General features: G+C 35.2%; 3 protein-coding genes across 4 annotated transcripts; 1 reads left to right on the top strand and 2 right to left on the bottom strand.

Moving 5' to 3' along the window:
* The first annotated feature begins 2,877 nt into the window (after nucleotides 1–2,877).
* LOC122282835 lies at nucleotides 2,878–7,190 on the top strand. 2 transcript variants are annotated; one of them, XM_043094880.1, is made up of 7 exons: nucleotides 2,888–3,554; nucleotides 4,331–4,471; nucleotides 4,564–4,677; nucleotides 4,767–4,940; nucleotides 5,742–5,857; nucleotides 6,624–6,708; nucleotides 6,843–7,190. In XM_043094880.1, exons 1-7 carry the CDS (start codon nucleotides 3,069–3,071, stop codon nucleotides 6,846–6,848), a joined length of 1,122 nt encoding a protein of 373 aa, XP_042950814.1. In that variant the 5' UTR covers nucleotides 2,888–3,068; the 3' UTR covers nucleotides 6,849–7,190. The 2 variants fall into 2 exon arrangements, with proteins under 2 accessions (XP_042950813.1, XP_042950814.1); XM_043094879.1 differs by having other exon boundaries at nucleotides 2,878–3,554; nucleotides 6,624–7,190.
* A 1,351-nt stretch (nucleotides 7,191–8,541) lies between these two features.
* On the bottom strand, nucleotides 8,542–9,439 carry LOC122282019. Its single transcript, XM_043093925.1, has one exon. The coding sequence runs from the start codon at nucleotides 9,112–9,114 to the stop codon at nucleotides 8,752–8,754; it is 363 nt and encodes a 120-aa protein (XP_042949859.1). The 5' UTR covers nucleotides 9,115–9,439; the 3' UTR covers nucleotides 8,542–8,751.
* Nucleotides 9,440–14,209: 4,770 nt separating this feature from the next.
* Nucleotides 14,210–16,212, bottom strand: LOC122282018 (NAC transcription factor 56-like). The gene is made up of 3 exons (XM_043093924.1): nucleotides 15,858–16,212; nucleotides 15,396–15,706; nucleotides 14,210–15,253 (listed from the first exon to the last, which is right to left on the bottom strand). The coding sequence occupies exons 1-3, from the start codon at nucleotides 16,039–16,041 to the stop codon at nucleotides 14,657–14,659; spliced, it is 1,092 nt and encodes a 363-aa protein (XP_042949858.1). The 5' UTR covers nucleotides 16,042–16,212; the 3' UTR covers nucleotides 14,210–14,656.
* Between the last annotated feature and the right edge of the window lie 1,542 nt (nucleotides 16,213–17,754).

Here is a 17,754-nt window from a genome sequence, read left to right as displayed (position 1 = left end):
TTTCACAAAATATAGGCTTTAAAAAAAAAACCTATGATTTTCAACATTTTTTTAAAAATTGCTATAATAAATATAGGCTTTTACATAAAGAGAATTGTGCTTTTTAATATTGACTTTTCTTAAAAAATCTTTAATATAATATATGTTTTTATTAAAAAAAAAATTATGCTTTTAAAGCTGAAAAAAAAAAAAAAAAAAACGGGTTGAATCCGGAACCCGGAATCCGAATTTTACAAAACCCGGATTTATCCGGGTTCCGACCCAGATCTGATCCGGGTTAATCCGGTCCGGATTTCGGCCCGGATTTCAAATCCGGATTCCGGTTTGGGTATACCCGAATTTCTAGGTCGGAATCCGGATGAACAGCCCTAATCCTGATATAGGCCGGGCCACGCCACGCTACAGCTCCTTGCTTGTCAAACAAAGTTCTTTCAGATCAGTTTGGTTTTAATTTTGCCCGCTTATGTATTATTCTCGAGTAATAATATTCGCATGGGTTCCACCGTTGTGGTACTTTTTATGTTGTGATCGAATGGCTAGGATTTCAGCAAAGCCGTTTCAAGATACATTGCTCGACAGAACTATGTGATCATGAATACAAAAAAGAACTGCATATTTTTCCCTCGAACTAGAAAAGAAGTACAAAATCTTCCGTCGAACACAGCTGAAATCCTAGCCATTCGATCACAACATAAAAAGTACCACAACGGTGAAACCCATGCAAATATTATTACTCGAGAATAATATATAAGCCGGCTTTGCTACATACAGTCGCCACATGCAGTCAGTGTGCAGTCGACTGTATAGAATAAATAAAAAAAATTATAAATTTTTTTTTTATATTCAAGAAGACTTACATGAATTATAAAAAATTATAAAAATAATTTTTTTTTCATGTAAGTCCCGTATTAATTTTTTTTTTAGCCGACTGCACGCCGACTGTATCTGCTGACTGCAAAAAATATTTCTAATCTTGAAATGCCTATGACAAACCGTACGTACGTGTTGCATTTCTGCATATTATATGGTGATCCAATGTGCATGATAAATTGGGCCCTTTAATTATTTTAGCTGATTACCAAAATAATACTAAATATAATTATAAAACACGTTTTATGACTATAAAAATTATTATTTTTTATTAACAAGTCTATTTTTCGTCCATATTTTTAATAAAGATAATGTTAGAGTGACAGCCAAATATGCATATTAATATAAATGAGTTTTTTATTTTTATTATATTTTTATTTAAGCATGTTTTAAACATTCTTAATCATTAAAAAAAAAATTATTAATAGTCAATTTTATAACCATTAAAAATAATAAAAAAATATAAAAATATGCATACTATTATTTTCCTTTCAATAGAGCTAACAAAAACCTGAGCACTTTAAACATAACGAGGTGCAAGCGTGCAAATGCCCAACTAGATAATATTTCAATCTTCACTTGCCTTTAAACTGGACCACATGGTGCAGAAAATCCTATACCTTACATATTTCTAGAGTTGTAATAAATATATTCTTTTTAAGAGGAATGTTAAATATAATTATAAAATATGTAAATTTTACGTATTTAAAAAAAATTAAAGTCTGTGATTAAAAAATAATGATCAGTTATAGATTTATATATATTTTTGAATGAATACAAAACTTATACGACTGTAATTATTGTTTATCCTCACGCATATGAGCTTAGAACTTAGAAGTACGCGTGGCTCAACGAAAACTTCGAAATATAATTCTGTCGTGCAAAATAAGGAAAGAATAATCTGGAACCATGAGGGAAGAGACATCTCACGACGTGTAGCTCTCAGTGCCCAGTTACCTACTACGGGAAGAGTACGTGTTCTAGTTTACTTTGGGCCCAATGTCCCATCCGGAATTTGTGCATAACCCTTCTTATGGGCTTGATGTGGCACGGTAGAGGGACCCACGGATTGCTTGTTGGGTTTTTCTTTATCCAGTGGTGTACCTTAGACTCTGAACTCTCCGCCCAAGATTTATTTGGACACGTATGTATGTAGGCCGACAAGAATGATTAGCTGGTCATCCCGTTATACGAGCATGCTCGCGAGATGTCAGGTTAATTAAAATTAAAATTTATATAAAATTATATATTATTTAACGATAGAATTAGAGTATTAAGCCATTCATATTTTAAAAAACCTTAATAAATTTTTGTTTAACGAGTCTTCTAATTACTAAATTTATAGTGAAAAATTACTGCACAAGAATTAAGTTTTGTTGTAAATCTCAATGGTCAACATATATTGTTATGTATGATATGTAAAGTGATAATCCGAGGGCTATATTTATTTTAAGAGTAATGATTTATATAAATTTTAAATAGATAAATATTGTGCAGTATTTTTTTAATATAAAAATTAGACTCTATTATAAAAAATTATAACAAAATTTTTTATTATTCCTGCAAGTCTTGTTTATTTAAAATTTATACTTAATATTAATCTATCTATACTGTTGTGACATGAAAATTGAAATATAGAAAAATTTTGGACACACAAAAAGATTTAAAATAAATAATCCGGTTTATTATAGAAATCTTTACAAACTAGGATATCATATTCAGTGACAAATGAATTTGTGTGATTCTCCTGAACTTATCGATTCTTTTACGAGGAAACATCATCTTCTTACATAGTCAACTTCAATTATTTATTTATTTTTTGTTCATACTTTTGTTTTCTGTTTTGTCGGATTTTCTATTTTAGTAGAGCGAAGAATGGCAATTTTTGTAGCCACCATTTTTCATGTGGACAACGTTCATCATCTAAAATCTTTGGGAACTGAGGGAACCTGCGTCACGGTGCACCGTAATAGTCTACCTTCTACCGTGCCAACCAGTCCATCTTGAAGCAGGAAAGAAGTCAAATCCAGTGGGGCATAAAATTGTACAACGCGATGCACCGAAGTTTTCCCTCTTCCTATATGAAGTATAAACCTCTCCCTTCCATCGTTATGACTCAACAGAACAATCTGTCAGACTAAGCTCATTGCTTCCCAACTCATTCTGCTGCTACAGAGTGCAGTCATAGACTCATAGCCATGTCATCCTTACACTACATAACTACCCAGAGTGTTCTCCCTCTTTCCAAAATGAAACCAAAATGCAGACCCGTCTCGAAGTCTTCCCAGACCCCAGTTTTCTCGAGAGAGCAAAAACAGAGAACGAAGTCGTGGGTACTACGCTCCGCGGTGGAAGAGCTGGACGTGATCCCTGTACATAGTACGGACGGTACGGACCATCAAGAGGGCGTGGTTGTGGGCCGGGTGGAGAGAGAAGGCGGGTTGGACGCGGAGTTGGTGAGCGTGTTCGGAGCGAATGAGGGAAGGCTATCGTTCGAAGGGGCCGGTGAGTTTCAAGGCTTTTCTTCCTCTTCTTCTTCGGGTTCGGTTGGTGATGGAGTTGGGAATAGAGAAAATGAGGATATGGAGAGACCCCTAGATAGGACTATCAACGCAACAATTGTTTTGGCCGCGGGTACTTTTGCCATCACCAAGTTGGTCACCATTGACCAGGATTACTGGCATGTGAGTCACTCTTCAATTGCATCTGATCGTTTATTTTATTTTTTTGTTCAGTTTGTGATATGTTGCTGGGAATATTTGACTATTTGAGGAGCGGTTGTGATTTTCTGGGGTGAATTTTGTTATTTGGTATCTCTGGTAAGTCGATGATTTGAAACGGGTTTCGGGTTTGTGGGTTTTGTTTATTGTGTTTCTATTTTCTCCGGAGGTCTATCGACAGAAGTAAAGTTCCTTTTCTTTTTTTTGAAAAGCTTTTTAGAATGCTAATCTGTTTATGTTTTTCGGAAATTTTCATTTAGTGTGTGGAGCGGTTCAAGTTTAAACTATCCGTATGCTTCAAATCGATTTATAACTTTTTGTTTCTATGATCGATGGAGAGTAATGGTAATAGACAAGGTTTTCGTGGAGAATCTAGCTAGTTGTGCCGAGTTTGCTATGCAGATAGAAAGTAAACTCGAACCGTTCTCGTAATAAAATGATCATTGGGGGAAAATAGTAGTTTGGATAATGTTTCTTTTACCAAATAGTTTCTCTTGCGAAGTTCCCTTATTAGCTGTGATTGCTTATGTCGGAATTTTAAATCACTCGTATCTAAACCTTTTTGGTACTCACTTCAGATTCAAAATGGGGCTTGAATTTTGTTAACTTTCGATTTATTTGTGGATTTTGTTGTAAACATGGTTTAAACTCTATCTTCTAGGACTTGATTTTTATTATTACTTTGTTGCCCTTGTCGTCATCATCACCATCATCATCATTTAATCTTTTGTTTTTCATAGGGGTGGACGCTTTTTGAGATAATAAGATATGCACCTCAACACAACTGGAGTGCTTATGAGGAAGCTCTTAAGAGAAATCCAGTTTTGGCAAAAATGGTTATTAGTGGAGTGGTGTACTCTCTAGGGGATTGGATTGCACAGGTTAGTCCATGTTGTGAAATAAGTCCTTCTAAATCTTGTTTTTGCTGTGAAAAATTTGCTTTTACATATTAAACATTTATCCTTTTCTGTAGTGTTACGGGGGAAAACCTCTCTTTGAGTTTGATCGAGCACGAATGTTCAGATCTGGCCTTGTTGGCTTTACTCTACACGGTTCCCTTTCTCATTATTATTACCAGTTCTGCGAGGTGATTATTATGGTTATATATTTTCTTGTTAGTTGGATTTCCCATTTCAGTTCAGATGGTTCACTGAAGCTGCTTCCTCTTATTTCCAGGAGATTTTTCCCTTCCAGGATTGGTGGGTGGTTCCTGCCAAAGTAATCTTCGACCAAACTGCATGGGCGGCAGTTTGGAACAGTATTTATTTTACTGTATTGGGATTTTTACGTCTTGAATCCCCAGTTAGTATATTTAAAGAATTGAAGGCAACTTTCTGGCCCATGCTTACTGTAAGTGAACCTTGTGCTACCACTGCTGTATCCTTGCATTTTTCTCAAGTTATTTTTGCCTAACTTTGAGGCATGACTTTCTTCTCTGTTCGTGTCCTCTTTGCCAATGGTGGTTGGAGCGGTCAGGACCAGTTATTTAAACTCTTTAATTAGTGATAGATTGATCTTAACTGGGTTTTGTATGCATTGGCATATGTGCTCTATGTGAACCATTCATTGCCCTTCATTATTATATGTCTAAACTTTAATACTGTTCTTCGCCAATGTTTCCAACTTTCAGATAGGATTTCAAACTTAGTGTGCAGATTTCTAGTCCAAGTCCAACACAAATATGCATTGCCAGCATGCTTTTGATCTAGTTCTTACAGTTCTGGAGAAACCTCAGTTTTCTCTTACAAAAAATTGACAGATAATGAATACTGTCTGTAGCTGTACTAAAACATGGTTAAGCATTAAAGAAATTCGGTGCTTTTCTATTTATTCTGAGCTTAATTGTACAATTCCCCTTAATTTGTACCCTGTCGATCTTTACTTATAAAAAAACTTTTAGCCTGTTGATCTTCCAATCCAGAACTGAAAAAAAAAAAAAAACATCATGGAGTTATCATGGGAGTTGATTTATTCTTGAAGGATACAGTAGGAAAGGCCTGGAGAATAATTGAAAGCCCATATATTATGGGTTGGTTTATTTAGTAGGAGTTTATTGAGCTTTGGTAACAATTTTCCTGTTGTTTAAATCAGCTCTAGTTTGTGTATGTGATTTCTCTTGCATCTGACCTGGCTGTTGGTTGTATCATCCAGGCAGGGTGGAAGCTTTGGCCATTTGCTCATCTTGTTACATATGGTGTGATCCCAGTAGAACAAAGGCTTCTTTGGGTGGACTGTGTAGAGCTTATTTGGGTGACAATACTCTCAACGTGAGTATTTAATGTGGATTAATTTGAATTATCGTGTGCTGAGGTCTAAAGGTTAAGAGGCTTTATTCTTGACTCTATGTTTATCCTGGAAAGATATGGTCAGTGACAAACAAGCTAAATGGCTACAAAGGCAACAAATCACTTAAAAGTGATTCAATCTACCATTAGACTGATTAAGAATAATTTAGACATGTCCACTCTTTCTACTAATTGAATTTTATGTGGTGCATGTGTAAAAGATAGGTTTTTTTTTTTGATAAATAGAAACTCTAAAGTCTCTCTTGGTAGAGCTAGAGTAAATCGTCTACTCTTCAAGGATATAGTTGCTTGACTGCATTCAATAATGTTGTTTGCATTCCTTTAAAAATTTCCTCAGTTATAAGAAAAAAAATGTCCTCAGTTATCGAGCATTCGATTAAACTGCTGAAAAACACTTTCCAAGATTTTCAAATTTCTAGCTTATATTAGGTGTATGCGATGCAAGTATATGTGGATAGAATTTGACTGATTCTAATATTTTCTTTGGCCAGATCTAAACCTAATTTTGTCCTCATTATGTTTTGTCTTCTCTCCCAAGAAAAAAAAATTCTACCATTAGATCTTTCCTGGTTTCGGGTTCATTTAGAAAACCTGTGCCAACCACTCGCCTGAACTTGGCAAATATTTTCCTATGGCTAGGTTTTGTTTGTCTAAACCAGCTCTGTGTGGACTTCGTCATGTTTTGCCATGTTCTATCTCTTTGATTGATTTGTTTCCTCTTTGCTAGTTATTCAAATGAGAAGACAGAAGCAAGAATCTCTGATGCACCAGAAGAAGCCAACTCCAGTTCTCCATCCATAGATCCTCCTCAGGTAGATAAAACTTTTAACTGTTTTAGGCTTTGAGAAAATACTCTTGCTGGCAGCTTCATTTAATTTTTATTCATATACGAGCTACACAAACAGACTCTGAGGCATCCATTCTGTTGTCATTTTCTCCCTGTTAGGAGTAAACAACACGAAAGTAACCAGAAACCAGATGGTACAGAGGAGCCGCCGATGCAATTATGATAGAGTAACAATCGACTTTTGCGTGGGTTTTGGCTCGAAGTGATAAGCAAAGCAATCCCGATCATGGCTGTCACGACTGGTTACTGGATATAGTGCAGACATCTCAGAAACGTGCATGTGCATAAAAAAACAACCTCATCTTCCATTAACCATTCACTGTGTAAGTAACCTAGCCTGTGCTACTGTAAAGTCTTCTTGAGAAACTGCCAGTTGAAGGCAGATGAATTTCTCCCATTGTCACTGTGACCTTGATTTAATGAAATGTATTTCCTTTGCCACCGGAATCACAATGTGTGATCAGAGAATATGCTTATTCAAATTTCAAATCAGTGTCATCGAATGGTATTTATTTTTTTTCCTAATTTCTGTTTCAATATCTAAATTTCAAAGGCCATCTCCACCAATGGTTAACACGATCGTTAAACTGGTTATAGTTGTGGGGTTGGGTAGAGCTTGGCATGCTGGTTCCTCACTTACACCCGCTTGCCACAAAATCTAAAACCAATAAAATAATCATAATTAATGATAAATATTAAATAGCATGCTTTCTAAGCAATATATTATCGTCTTCTATTCCATTCCCCAACTGGCTCACACTGATTTTCTGGATGAATGGCCTCGTTTCTTTTCTACTATTCGTACTCTTTTCTTACATGGTTTTCCTATTTGATAAATATCGAGTAAAACTAGGCTCTTCTTCATAAGAATCAAGAAAACAATAAGGTCACTCTCAATTAAGGTTTGCTTAGATATTGAGATGGGATGAGATGGTTTTAGTTGAAAGTTAAATAAAATATTGTTAGAATATTATTTTTTAATAATATTATTATTTTTAAATTTGAAAAAATTGAATTGGTTATTATATTTTGTATAGAAATTTAAAAAAATTATAATAATAAAATGAGATAAAACACTGTCTGAATCGAATTCAGAGATAAATCTTCGGATCCTTTCCTCTTCAGGGTTATGAATCCCATTGGGCAGGGCAACATCATTTGAGACGGAAACAGGTAAGGGGAAGGGTCCATAATTGTCAAAGTAGATATTCAATAAAGGATTCCGGAAGTTTATGGATTTGGGTTTTTAATGGACAGGGAACTAAATTTTGTATACCACTCCTGAATCCGGCATCGCTTCACTTCCTCTTTTGAAACAAATCAAAAGATTTTTTTTTCTTGGTAATAAAGAAGCCAAGTTCCTTGTTTTCTAGTAGAAGAAAACCGATATCTTAGTAAGCATGTAAATAAATGAAGACTACTGGTATATGACAATTCACTCGGATCAACTCAACCAAATTAATGATTTTCAACTCGATTCTTTTATTAAACAAATTATTTGTGATTATGATCGATTAAAATTATTAAACATTAACATGAAAGAAAAAGGAAACTTCAGTAATTCGTATAAACTCATATAATTTCATATTTTTATAGTTTTATGTTGAACTTTACAAAGAGAATATCTTGAGTACTTAAAAGGAAATCATGCTTTAGCTACATGGTGTTTAAATCCTTATCTGCCTATGGGTTTATCAATTAATAAAATATGCAGAAAAGAGAACAATTCAGAGAGATATGCTTCTAGACCATCTATACTGGGAAAGGCGGAGATGATAATTTGCATAAAAAGGCAACATATTAACAAAGAAATGTCTGCAATCCTCTGGATAATTACAAAGAAGTTAAAAGTCTAGGACAACACTCTCCAATATCCAATATATATACATACATATATATATATATATGTTAAGCTTTCCTGGTACATATCAGAAGTTCTGCAACCATCATGCATGGATGGCACCAAAACTATCTATCTCAAGTCAAAGCAGAGGAGGATCAACACAAGTTAAGCCACAGACATGTTTGAGAGCCGACTCGGCGTTGGCCGGAAATTCCACCACCGAAGGCTCAACCTACGAGTTGGTGGCGTCAAGGCCCTCCTGACCAAGACCTCTTTGCTCCCATAACGCCTCCTCGACGACGTTTCAGGCACCGCGTAACCGTGCCGGGTACACCTGACTGATCCAGGATGGTTGGAACACGTACAAACCGCCCGCCCGGCTCTAGGAGACGCTAAGACATGGTTGTTCTTACGTCCCCGATTCCCCGTCACCATACTTCCCGATCTGGTGAGTGAAGTCCTCGCCGCCGTTGGTACTTGTTGTGCCGGACTTTGTGTAGCTTGTTTTTGAGGAGTACTACTCTGCATCCTGTAGAAGAACTAATCGAGAAGCGATTTTGATTTGAGCGAGATTTGAGATGAATTATGGCCGGTAATGAAAAGTCATATGGTGTCAGAATTTATGGTCATTTGAATTGAATGCATACGCCATGAATGACGAATTTGGAACTTTTCAGTGATTGGAAGAACATGACTTTCTTCGTTGACAAAAGTTGGGCAAGCTTGGAGTGCTTGACCAGTTCAAAGGCTTTGGTGGAAGAAAGGAAGAAAGAAAGATGTTATTGGAGTCCAATCGTGTTTGAATGGCATGGAAGCCGCACTTCCTGACCGGGTCACCTTGCAGGCCACTGGGCTGTGATTTACGAAACATACAAGACACGTCGCTTGATCCCTCTATATTATACAACAAAAATTATATTTACAAAGCAAGTGTGAGAAGATACTATCAATGTCGCTGACGTTACATCATTTTGACTAGGTTGAGAATTTTTAAATTAAATATTCTTATAAATCAAATTATGGCATATGATAGTGGACAAAGTATATTACATATTAATTTATTTTTTACTTTAAAAAAAGAGGGACGATACCTAATTTTATTAATATCTCTGTGTTATTACGGATGAATATCTTTAAAAATCGGCTTAAGAGTTTTGAGAGTTATATAAATCCCAAAACCAAAACTATTGTCAAAACGTTTCATTTTATGAAAAAAAAAAAAATATTTCTTACATTAATAGAAATAAAGCAAATATCCAAAAGAACTATTTTCATCTAAAATTTGGTAAACCAAATTTATAAATAATACCTGAAGCTGCAAGATTAGCTAATCTGTCTGCCACACCATTACCTTTTATGTATATATGGTTCACATCAAAACTTATAAATTTGTTAAAGTCAAGTATATCATTCCAAATATTCACATACCTAGTATCTACAAGGTTTTTTTTTCTTCTTTTTTTGTACCAATTAGCTACCAATAATACATCTGACTCAACAATGACATCATAAAAATCAAGCTGGTAACATAAAGAAAGACTAACTTCAACTACAAAAATCTTTGCAAAAACATTTGTACCAAACCCAAATAAATGAAGAATCCATATATAAACCACCCATAATAATCTCGAATAATACTACCACAGCCAGCAACCCCATGTTGCCCTTTGAGGTCCCATTGAATATTACCGGCCCTCCGACTTTATAAGTAGATAGCCCGTTAGAACAAGTGTCGATTTACCTCCTAAACCACCACTAAGTTCCGTTTTACCAAAAGTGTCAATTCATACCCAAAGAAATTGCAATATGTAATAACTTATGAACGAAAAATGTAATTTAAAAGAAACGATAAGAAAGTGTGTACGTTTATCAAGTCGAGTAGTGCTACACTCAGTGAGTGTGTAGTCCGAGGATGAGTCCTGAGAAGGTCAAATTTAGTTCTATCATATGGTTAAGATGAAAAACATGACGTTTGTGGCATCGTAAGATGGGACTGTTTAGTTTGTTTCTTTTGTTTCATTGGGTTTGTGTGTGTAGTTGCGTGTAAATTTTCCAAACTGGACAAATAAGAAAAACAATATGAGGAGGCCAATAATTTTACGTGGGCCAGCCATCTACACTCCTATTGATATTTAAAACAAAAGAACAAAAGGGCCCACTTTAGATATCAATGGTATCTCCCAAATTGAGCCCATTTGCATCTGCGTTTGTTTTTTATATAATAACTTGTTTCGGAAATTGGAATAGCCTTAATTTTGTCTATATTTCAAATAAGCAATAGTATCAAAGGAAAGATGTTCTAACTGAAGGTCATAACAGTTCTACTCCCAATGCCAATCCATTTCCGTTAGTCATATTTTTTTAAAAAAGAGTACAATACCTCAATTTTATTGATATTAATCACAATTAAACCGATTTTTGTGGAATAAATGCAGAGTTATAAATTATTAATCCCAAAATATTCTGAACCATGCATACCAAATGCAATTATTGTTGGTCTCAACCATCTTGTGTCCAATAACCTACAAACGTCGATGATCAGTCGCAAATTGGACTTTTTATGCCACTTGACACTTTTTTTTTTTCCCTCCCGATTAAATTATGCAATATGGGGGCCCAATTTTTGTTTTAAGCATTTGTTGGCTTTATATATATGTGTGTGTGTGTGTATAGATATAGATAGATAGATAAGAGCCCATCAATGAAAATTCCATTCTTTTGTGCCGATGACTACTTTGATTTAGCCTGTTTACAAACTCCTTCAAGGAGCACTGCCCCCACGTATTAGAGATGAATAGTCAAAATATCAAATCTCTCTCTCTCTCTCTCTCTCTCTCACACACACACACACACTGCGTTAACTCAACTTCTTAATGGGCATGAAAGAGATTAAACCAAGAATAGCAGGAATTAATTTTGAGTGCGCCAATTCTATTAATGTTTGTACGTGTTTTTTATTTTATTTTTATCTCTAATTAGTGGAGTATACTCGTGTATTTGCGTATTCCTACGTGTACACGTATGCAACTTGTATTGATCGTATCTTAAATAGAGAAGAAGCAAAAAAATATATAAATCTTTTAATGTGTAAGTATATACCACGCAGATTTTAAGCTTTGAATTAGGATTAATTCGCATAAGCATCATTAATCTAAAAGTGGATTAAGATAATATATTGCGCATTATTTTCAATATATATCGCTTTAATATTCCGAAATTGAAGATGACATGGAAAGATAAAGATTTATAAAGTTGTTTTGTACTCTTTCCTAAGAAAGGAATGCAATTAAAGGCTGGCCTATTTCATTCGTATGGTTTTAAGATAATGATTCCTTTAGATGATAGTGAGATATTTAATGGTCCCATAAAAAGTCAGCAAGAAAAGAAAGCCCTCTTCCTTTCATCATGTGACACCTCAATGGACATGGAACATATATACTTAGCTACGTCTTATCAGTGCGATCGATGAAGAAAACGACAACCATTATATACCAAAATATCTTCAACAAAAGTCGAATATAGATTAAGTTATTAACTCAAGGTTAGTGTGTGGATAAGTACTAAATAATAATGAAAAAAAATTGACTAATTTTACTTAGTACCCCATATGTGTGTATGAGTGTGAGATCGATATTGCATAAAATATAGCATAGACCAAAAAGATTCCGATCCAGAGAATTGTCATCATCTGCATAAATATCTTCGAAGATGCATGTATCTATACATGTGAGAAACAGGCTTTTGTGATCAAAATTTAGTGATCAAAAAGATTATTTTCGACGAAAAATTGTTGAAAATAATCATTTTAATCACAAAAGTCCGCTTCTCTTGTAATGATGCTAGCTCTTTGTCATTAGTTAATTTCAGGTTTTTCACTTTTTTTTTTTTGGAGGTAGCGTAAGGCCTAAGGTATTATATTAAGTTATGAACTTAATCCTAATTCATCGTGTTGTAACTTGTGTGTATCTCGAAAGACATGATAAGAAGTTTGATTAACCTTCATTTTCTCATGAAAATTTCATCTTAATTCGAATATATATATGATGTCACACCTCTCAATTAATGGCTCTTTTTATAAAAATTATAAAAATTATAAGTAATGTTAGATATAATTATGAGTTGTATAAGTATCACACATTTCTTTTGAAAAAGTGAGTCTACTATTAAAAAAGTAATTTTTTATGTGGATTATATATTTACTTACTTTTTTTAAAAATGTGTGCGTGATATTTATGCATTCAATGATTGTAAATATTATTTTTCAAAAATTATATAGAGTGGAGATCACTTTATTAAGGATTAGTTCTTTTCTTAACTGCCAATAATTTACTCCGAACAAAAAACTAACTTGACATGTATAATATACCGTCTAGATCGATATCTATTGATTACAATTTTCAAACAAATTAGGAAACTTTTCTTTTGTTTAGTAACACCCACTCGATCTCTCCTATGATATAAATCGTTAAATAATATATTATCCAAATATATTTAAAGTTATTAAATTGAAGATAACATAAATAATCATATTAATTCGTACTAATTAATTTTCATTCGAATTAAGTTAGTGGAATTATTTTCGTAGTCATAACACATCATGTACATGTTCATTGTTTGTTTTTTCAACTCATGCATTTTTTGTTTTAATATAACCAATTAATATATATTAGATTCATAAAAATATTATATTTAAAAAAAGGTAAGTGATCATTCTTATAATAATAAAAAAAAAACAATTAGTCCTCTCTCTCTCTCTCTCTCTCTCTCTCTCTCTCTCTCCCCACGTAAGCAATTAGTTAGGTTTGCGAGATTTTCGTCACAAACATGAAAACAGATCCCTGATCATGAGTACCAGGAATATGTTGATAATATATATATATATATATTATGTGACGTACAAATGATACACACACATACACGTACACACATTTATATAAACAATGAATTAATCGCTAAGCATGGGATTAAAAGATATGAGCATGACTCCAGATTGTGGATCCTTCACCGCGTTGGTGAACAAGTTCAATCATGTTAATGATTTTTGTGATACTAATTCTTCTATTTATCATTTTAAATAAACGAATTAATATTGTTCTTGGAGTTTAAAGACAAGCTAGTATTAACCATATATCATCAGAATATATAGTCTTATCATGCACAAAACTTCAAGGGAATATAAATTACAAGGCACATTCTCCCTAGCTTACAAGATTCCCCGCAGACCTGGGTGGAAAGAAAGATAAAGATAATCGAAAGAAAAAAGATCTCTTACCTTCTAGCGTTTATGCAGTACTACTGACAGCAAGAACTGGCCCATGATATACAGATCAAGCCAAAAACCAAGCACTGACGTACTACTTTTATGTACGTACAACCACAAAGCTGACAAAACTTGGCCACAATCCTAGTGAATGATCACGATCAACACATATTATCATACGTCGATCATGACAAACCATAATCATTATATTTATCTCTCCACAAAATGCATGTTACATGCATTATTGAAGTTCTGCGATAGGAATGATCTCTCTTTCTCGATCTGATATTCTCTGATCTCTAAAAATACATATGTAGACATACATACAACAACAGTACCCAAGGACATTATTGTAGCGTTTTATTTTTATCTGCATTAAAAGATATAGCATCTCTTCTTTTTTCTTTGCATTTCTAAATAAAATAACCAACTATATATATATTTTGTACATATATAGAACACGTAGAAACTCTCTGACAATTAATACAAGGGCCTCACCTGAAATTGGGACCACCTTTTACATGATGATTCAGAAGACTTTCCGAGGCCATTTCAGAAATCTCTACGTACGCTAGCTCTTTTGTCTGGTAGCTAGCAGCCAAAATCACAGTATACCCAATGTGATCCAAATCCAACACTTCGCAATTTGATCAGCAGGTAGATTACACAAATAGAAGGCTGGCAATGCACATGGGAATTAAGCTGATCTGTATGTATGTAGTCTTTAGCTTCATGACAATTCTACTTATGCACATATACATACATGATTTGCCATCATATAATAACCCAGTACGCAGTCCTTTAATATAATTAAGAATACCAATTCAATCCAGGGAGCTGACTGCAAGGTCCCCGAAAAATGCTGTCTCCAATAATAGACCCCAGCATTACCTGTTGGTGCAATGAAGGAGTCTGTGGGAGCTGGCTAAGCAGAGCGGCAATAGAAGTAGATGGATTCCCACTTGCTTCGCTTTCATGATCACCATCATCCAAGTGCATTGATTTCTTGCTCGATGAAGATCCTGTTGCGTCATCATCATTCCAGTACAAGGAAGGGAGTGTCCGTTTCAGAGGGAAGCTGCTCGGGGTTACTAGGGGCAGCTCAGGCTTGGAAGTAGTACTTGAAGAGGCAAACCGGCACATAGCGCTAGCAGAGTTAATATCATGATCACCGTTTACTATTCCTTCAAAAGTATTCTGGTAATTTCCGAGGGGACCGTAGTTTGCGGCCGAATTTGCAAGTTGCAGTTTCACAAGATGATGTTGTTGGCCCACTGCTATTGAATTTGAAGGTGGTGGTATGGGTCCAATCATCCCATCCATCGACTCCTCCCTTTCCGGATGATCCATCATCGGTCTTTGGGTGTTGTTCTTTTTGTAGATTCGACATAGGACCCAATCATCGAGCTAAACAATAAACAATCAAATCATCACCAATAATTCAAATATTTCTGCGTTTTTCAGAATATATCCCCAGTGATCATATATCACCTCAAAAAATTTTTTAATAAAAAAAAAAAAAAACTCAAAACTACAATTGGAAAATTACCCTCAATGAGTTTTTCTTGTTGCCTAAGTCATGACACCCAGGAGGCTTATTACAAGCCTTGTTATCGGCAAGCCGGTACTCATGCATGATCCAATTGGTCTTGATCCCTTTGGGGGGCTTCCCTCCATAGAACACTAGGGCTTTTTTTACACCAACCTTTTGATTACTCCCCAAGCTTATCACAGGCTTGTCTGTTCCTGTTGCCTTCCAATACCCAGATGTTGCCGCCCTGTTCGGTCTAGCCCCGTTCGGGTACTTCCGGTCCCTGGGACTGAAAAAATACCACTCTTGCTCGCCAAACGTAGCCTTAGCTGAGACAACATGAATATATATATAAACCAAAGACTTAACTGCGATATATACTACAACCCATGAAAAATTTATACAAAAAATGCAAAATTTTCTCATTTTTAATTATAGCTTTAATTAATTGGGTCAACTCATATATAGATATTATTGTACCTGGAAGTTCCCAGGGATCAAACTTGTAAAGATCAACTTCAGCGATTATTGCAACTGGAAGGGGAGCCGAGATGGTCTTTTTCTTGAGGTAGTGAACCACGAGCTCTTCATCTGTGGGGTGGAACCGGAACCCCGGCGGGAGGTTTGGCTGTTGCGAGACGTTGGATAAGTCAGTGGTCTCCATGGCTCACGCAATTTTAAGCAATAGCAACCTAGTATTTCAAACCTTTGCGGGCTTGAGTTACGAGGGAGGTCATATATGATCGGAGAAGAACATAACGGAGAAATTAAGAAAGCTTTGTGAGATGGTTGATCAAAGACTGTTGCAAATGAGTTGGAAGGCCATCTTTTAAATGGGCAATGGGGAAGAGGACAGATTATATACTGTGGATGCATGGGTAAGGGTTACGTACATATGCACTCTGGATACGGTTTTCTAAACGGCCAACGATTACGTGCCACGTCATAGTATCAGAGTAGATTAGTCATTTAGATAACTGCATTGGTAGAGTAAAGAAATGGGGTGGTTGGCAAATGAATATGAGTGATATGGAGGTGATGGCTACCTGATGATGACGAAAACTGAAATTTAGGCCGTCGTGAACGTGACACGTGCAGTTTACAAATGAGGGACGGATTGACACGTGGGTGAGGGGTCATCTGGGGGCCACAATCCAGCCACACAAGACAAGGAAGTGATACAAGGGACAGATAAATGTGGGGTGGGAACAAACTTTACGCTTCAGATGTCATGCTTTTGTTGTGCAAAAACCACCAATTAATCTAGAAGCCCCATCCATTTATACCACCCGCTACCATGAGATCAGTCATTTTGGAGACTTCATGTATAGAATTCATGGCTTTTAGCCACTTATTCCATTGTTTCTAATTATATGTAATATTCTCTAATAATGTTTTTACTTTTAACGATTCGGTACTCATTATTAAAGAAATTTATGAACTTAATTTATCTTTTAAAACCAATTCAAACGGAAATATTTGTTCTAATATTATAAACATTTCTAAAATTTTATTCACAAGCAATATAGAATTTATTCCTTGACATCATTATAATCTCAATTGATAGAAAAATTTATTTGCAAGTCGATATAGTTGGCAAGCCTTCCCACATGCCTTTGAGATAGTAAACAAGGTATTCATCTGTTCATGACTTCTGATCAATTAAGGAGTGGTAAATAAATTAAGATGCCGTCGTTTGTCATAAAAACTTGATGATCGAGGATGCGATCATAACCGGGGCGGCTGGAAATTGATGGTCAATATTGGATGTCGAGTAAAGAATATAACTTTGTCGTTTTCTCCATGTCACCTTCGATTAAGAACCAGAACAAACGATCATCCTCAAATGAGTTTTGAGGGCTGTCGTAAAAGTCAGCTTTGACCAATTAATAAATAGACTTGGGTTCCGACTCCGATCGATAAAATCGAAAACATGAGCTCCGAATTGGATTCGAGTACTACTCCATGCATGTAAGTGTTGGCATGCAACAAATTAAAGGGATGGTTAAAAGAATCACATGAATGCAGCGCTTTCAAATTAATTAATTAATTATTATTATTATTATTTTTTCCCCGAGCAGACATGAGTAGTACGCTGTCCTCGATCATGATCAGAAGGTTAATTAAGGTTAATTTAATTTTTGTGAGTCCAAAATGGTGGTCCTTATATATATATATATAAGCTTCACTTTGGAACGTTACTGTCTGTTTCGACTACTAAAGCAACATCCAATAGCCAACTGACACATCAATATGGTAGAAAAAAGATCTATGAGAATGACTACATCAGCTTTTTGTCCAAAATACCCTAAAATCTATTTTCACTCCAATAGATGCACAATATCTACCCACCAGACACTGCGGCTGTGCCCCTTTG

The sequence above is a fragment of the Carya illinoinensis genome, chromosome 11 (assembly GCF_018687715.1).
Source record: "Carya illinoinensis cultivar Pawnee chromosome 11, C.illinoinensisPawnee_v1, whole genome shotgun sequence".
Taxonomy (NCBI): domain Eukaryota; kingdom Viridiplantae; phylum Streptophyta; class Magnoliopsida; order Fagales; family Juglandaceae; genus Carya; species Carya illinoinensis.
The sequence above is the reverse complement of the archived record's forward strand: the minus strand, read 5'-3'. Positions and strand labels throughout refer to the sequence as shown.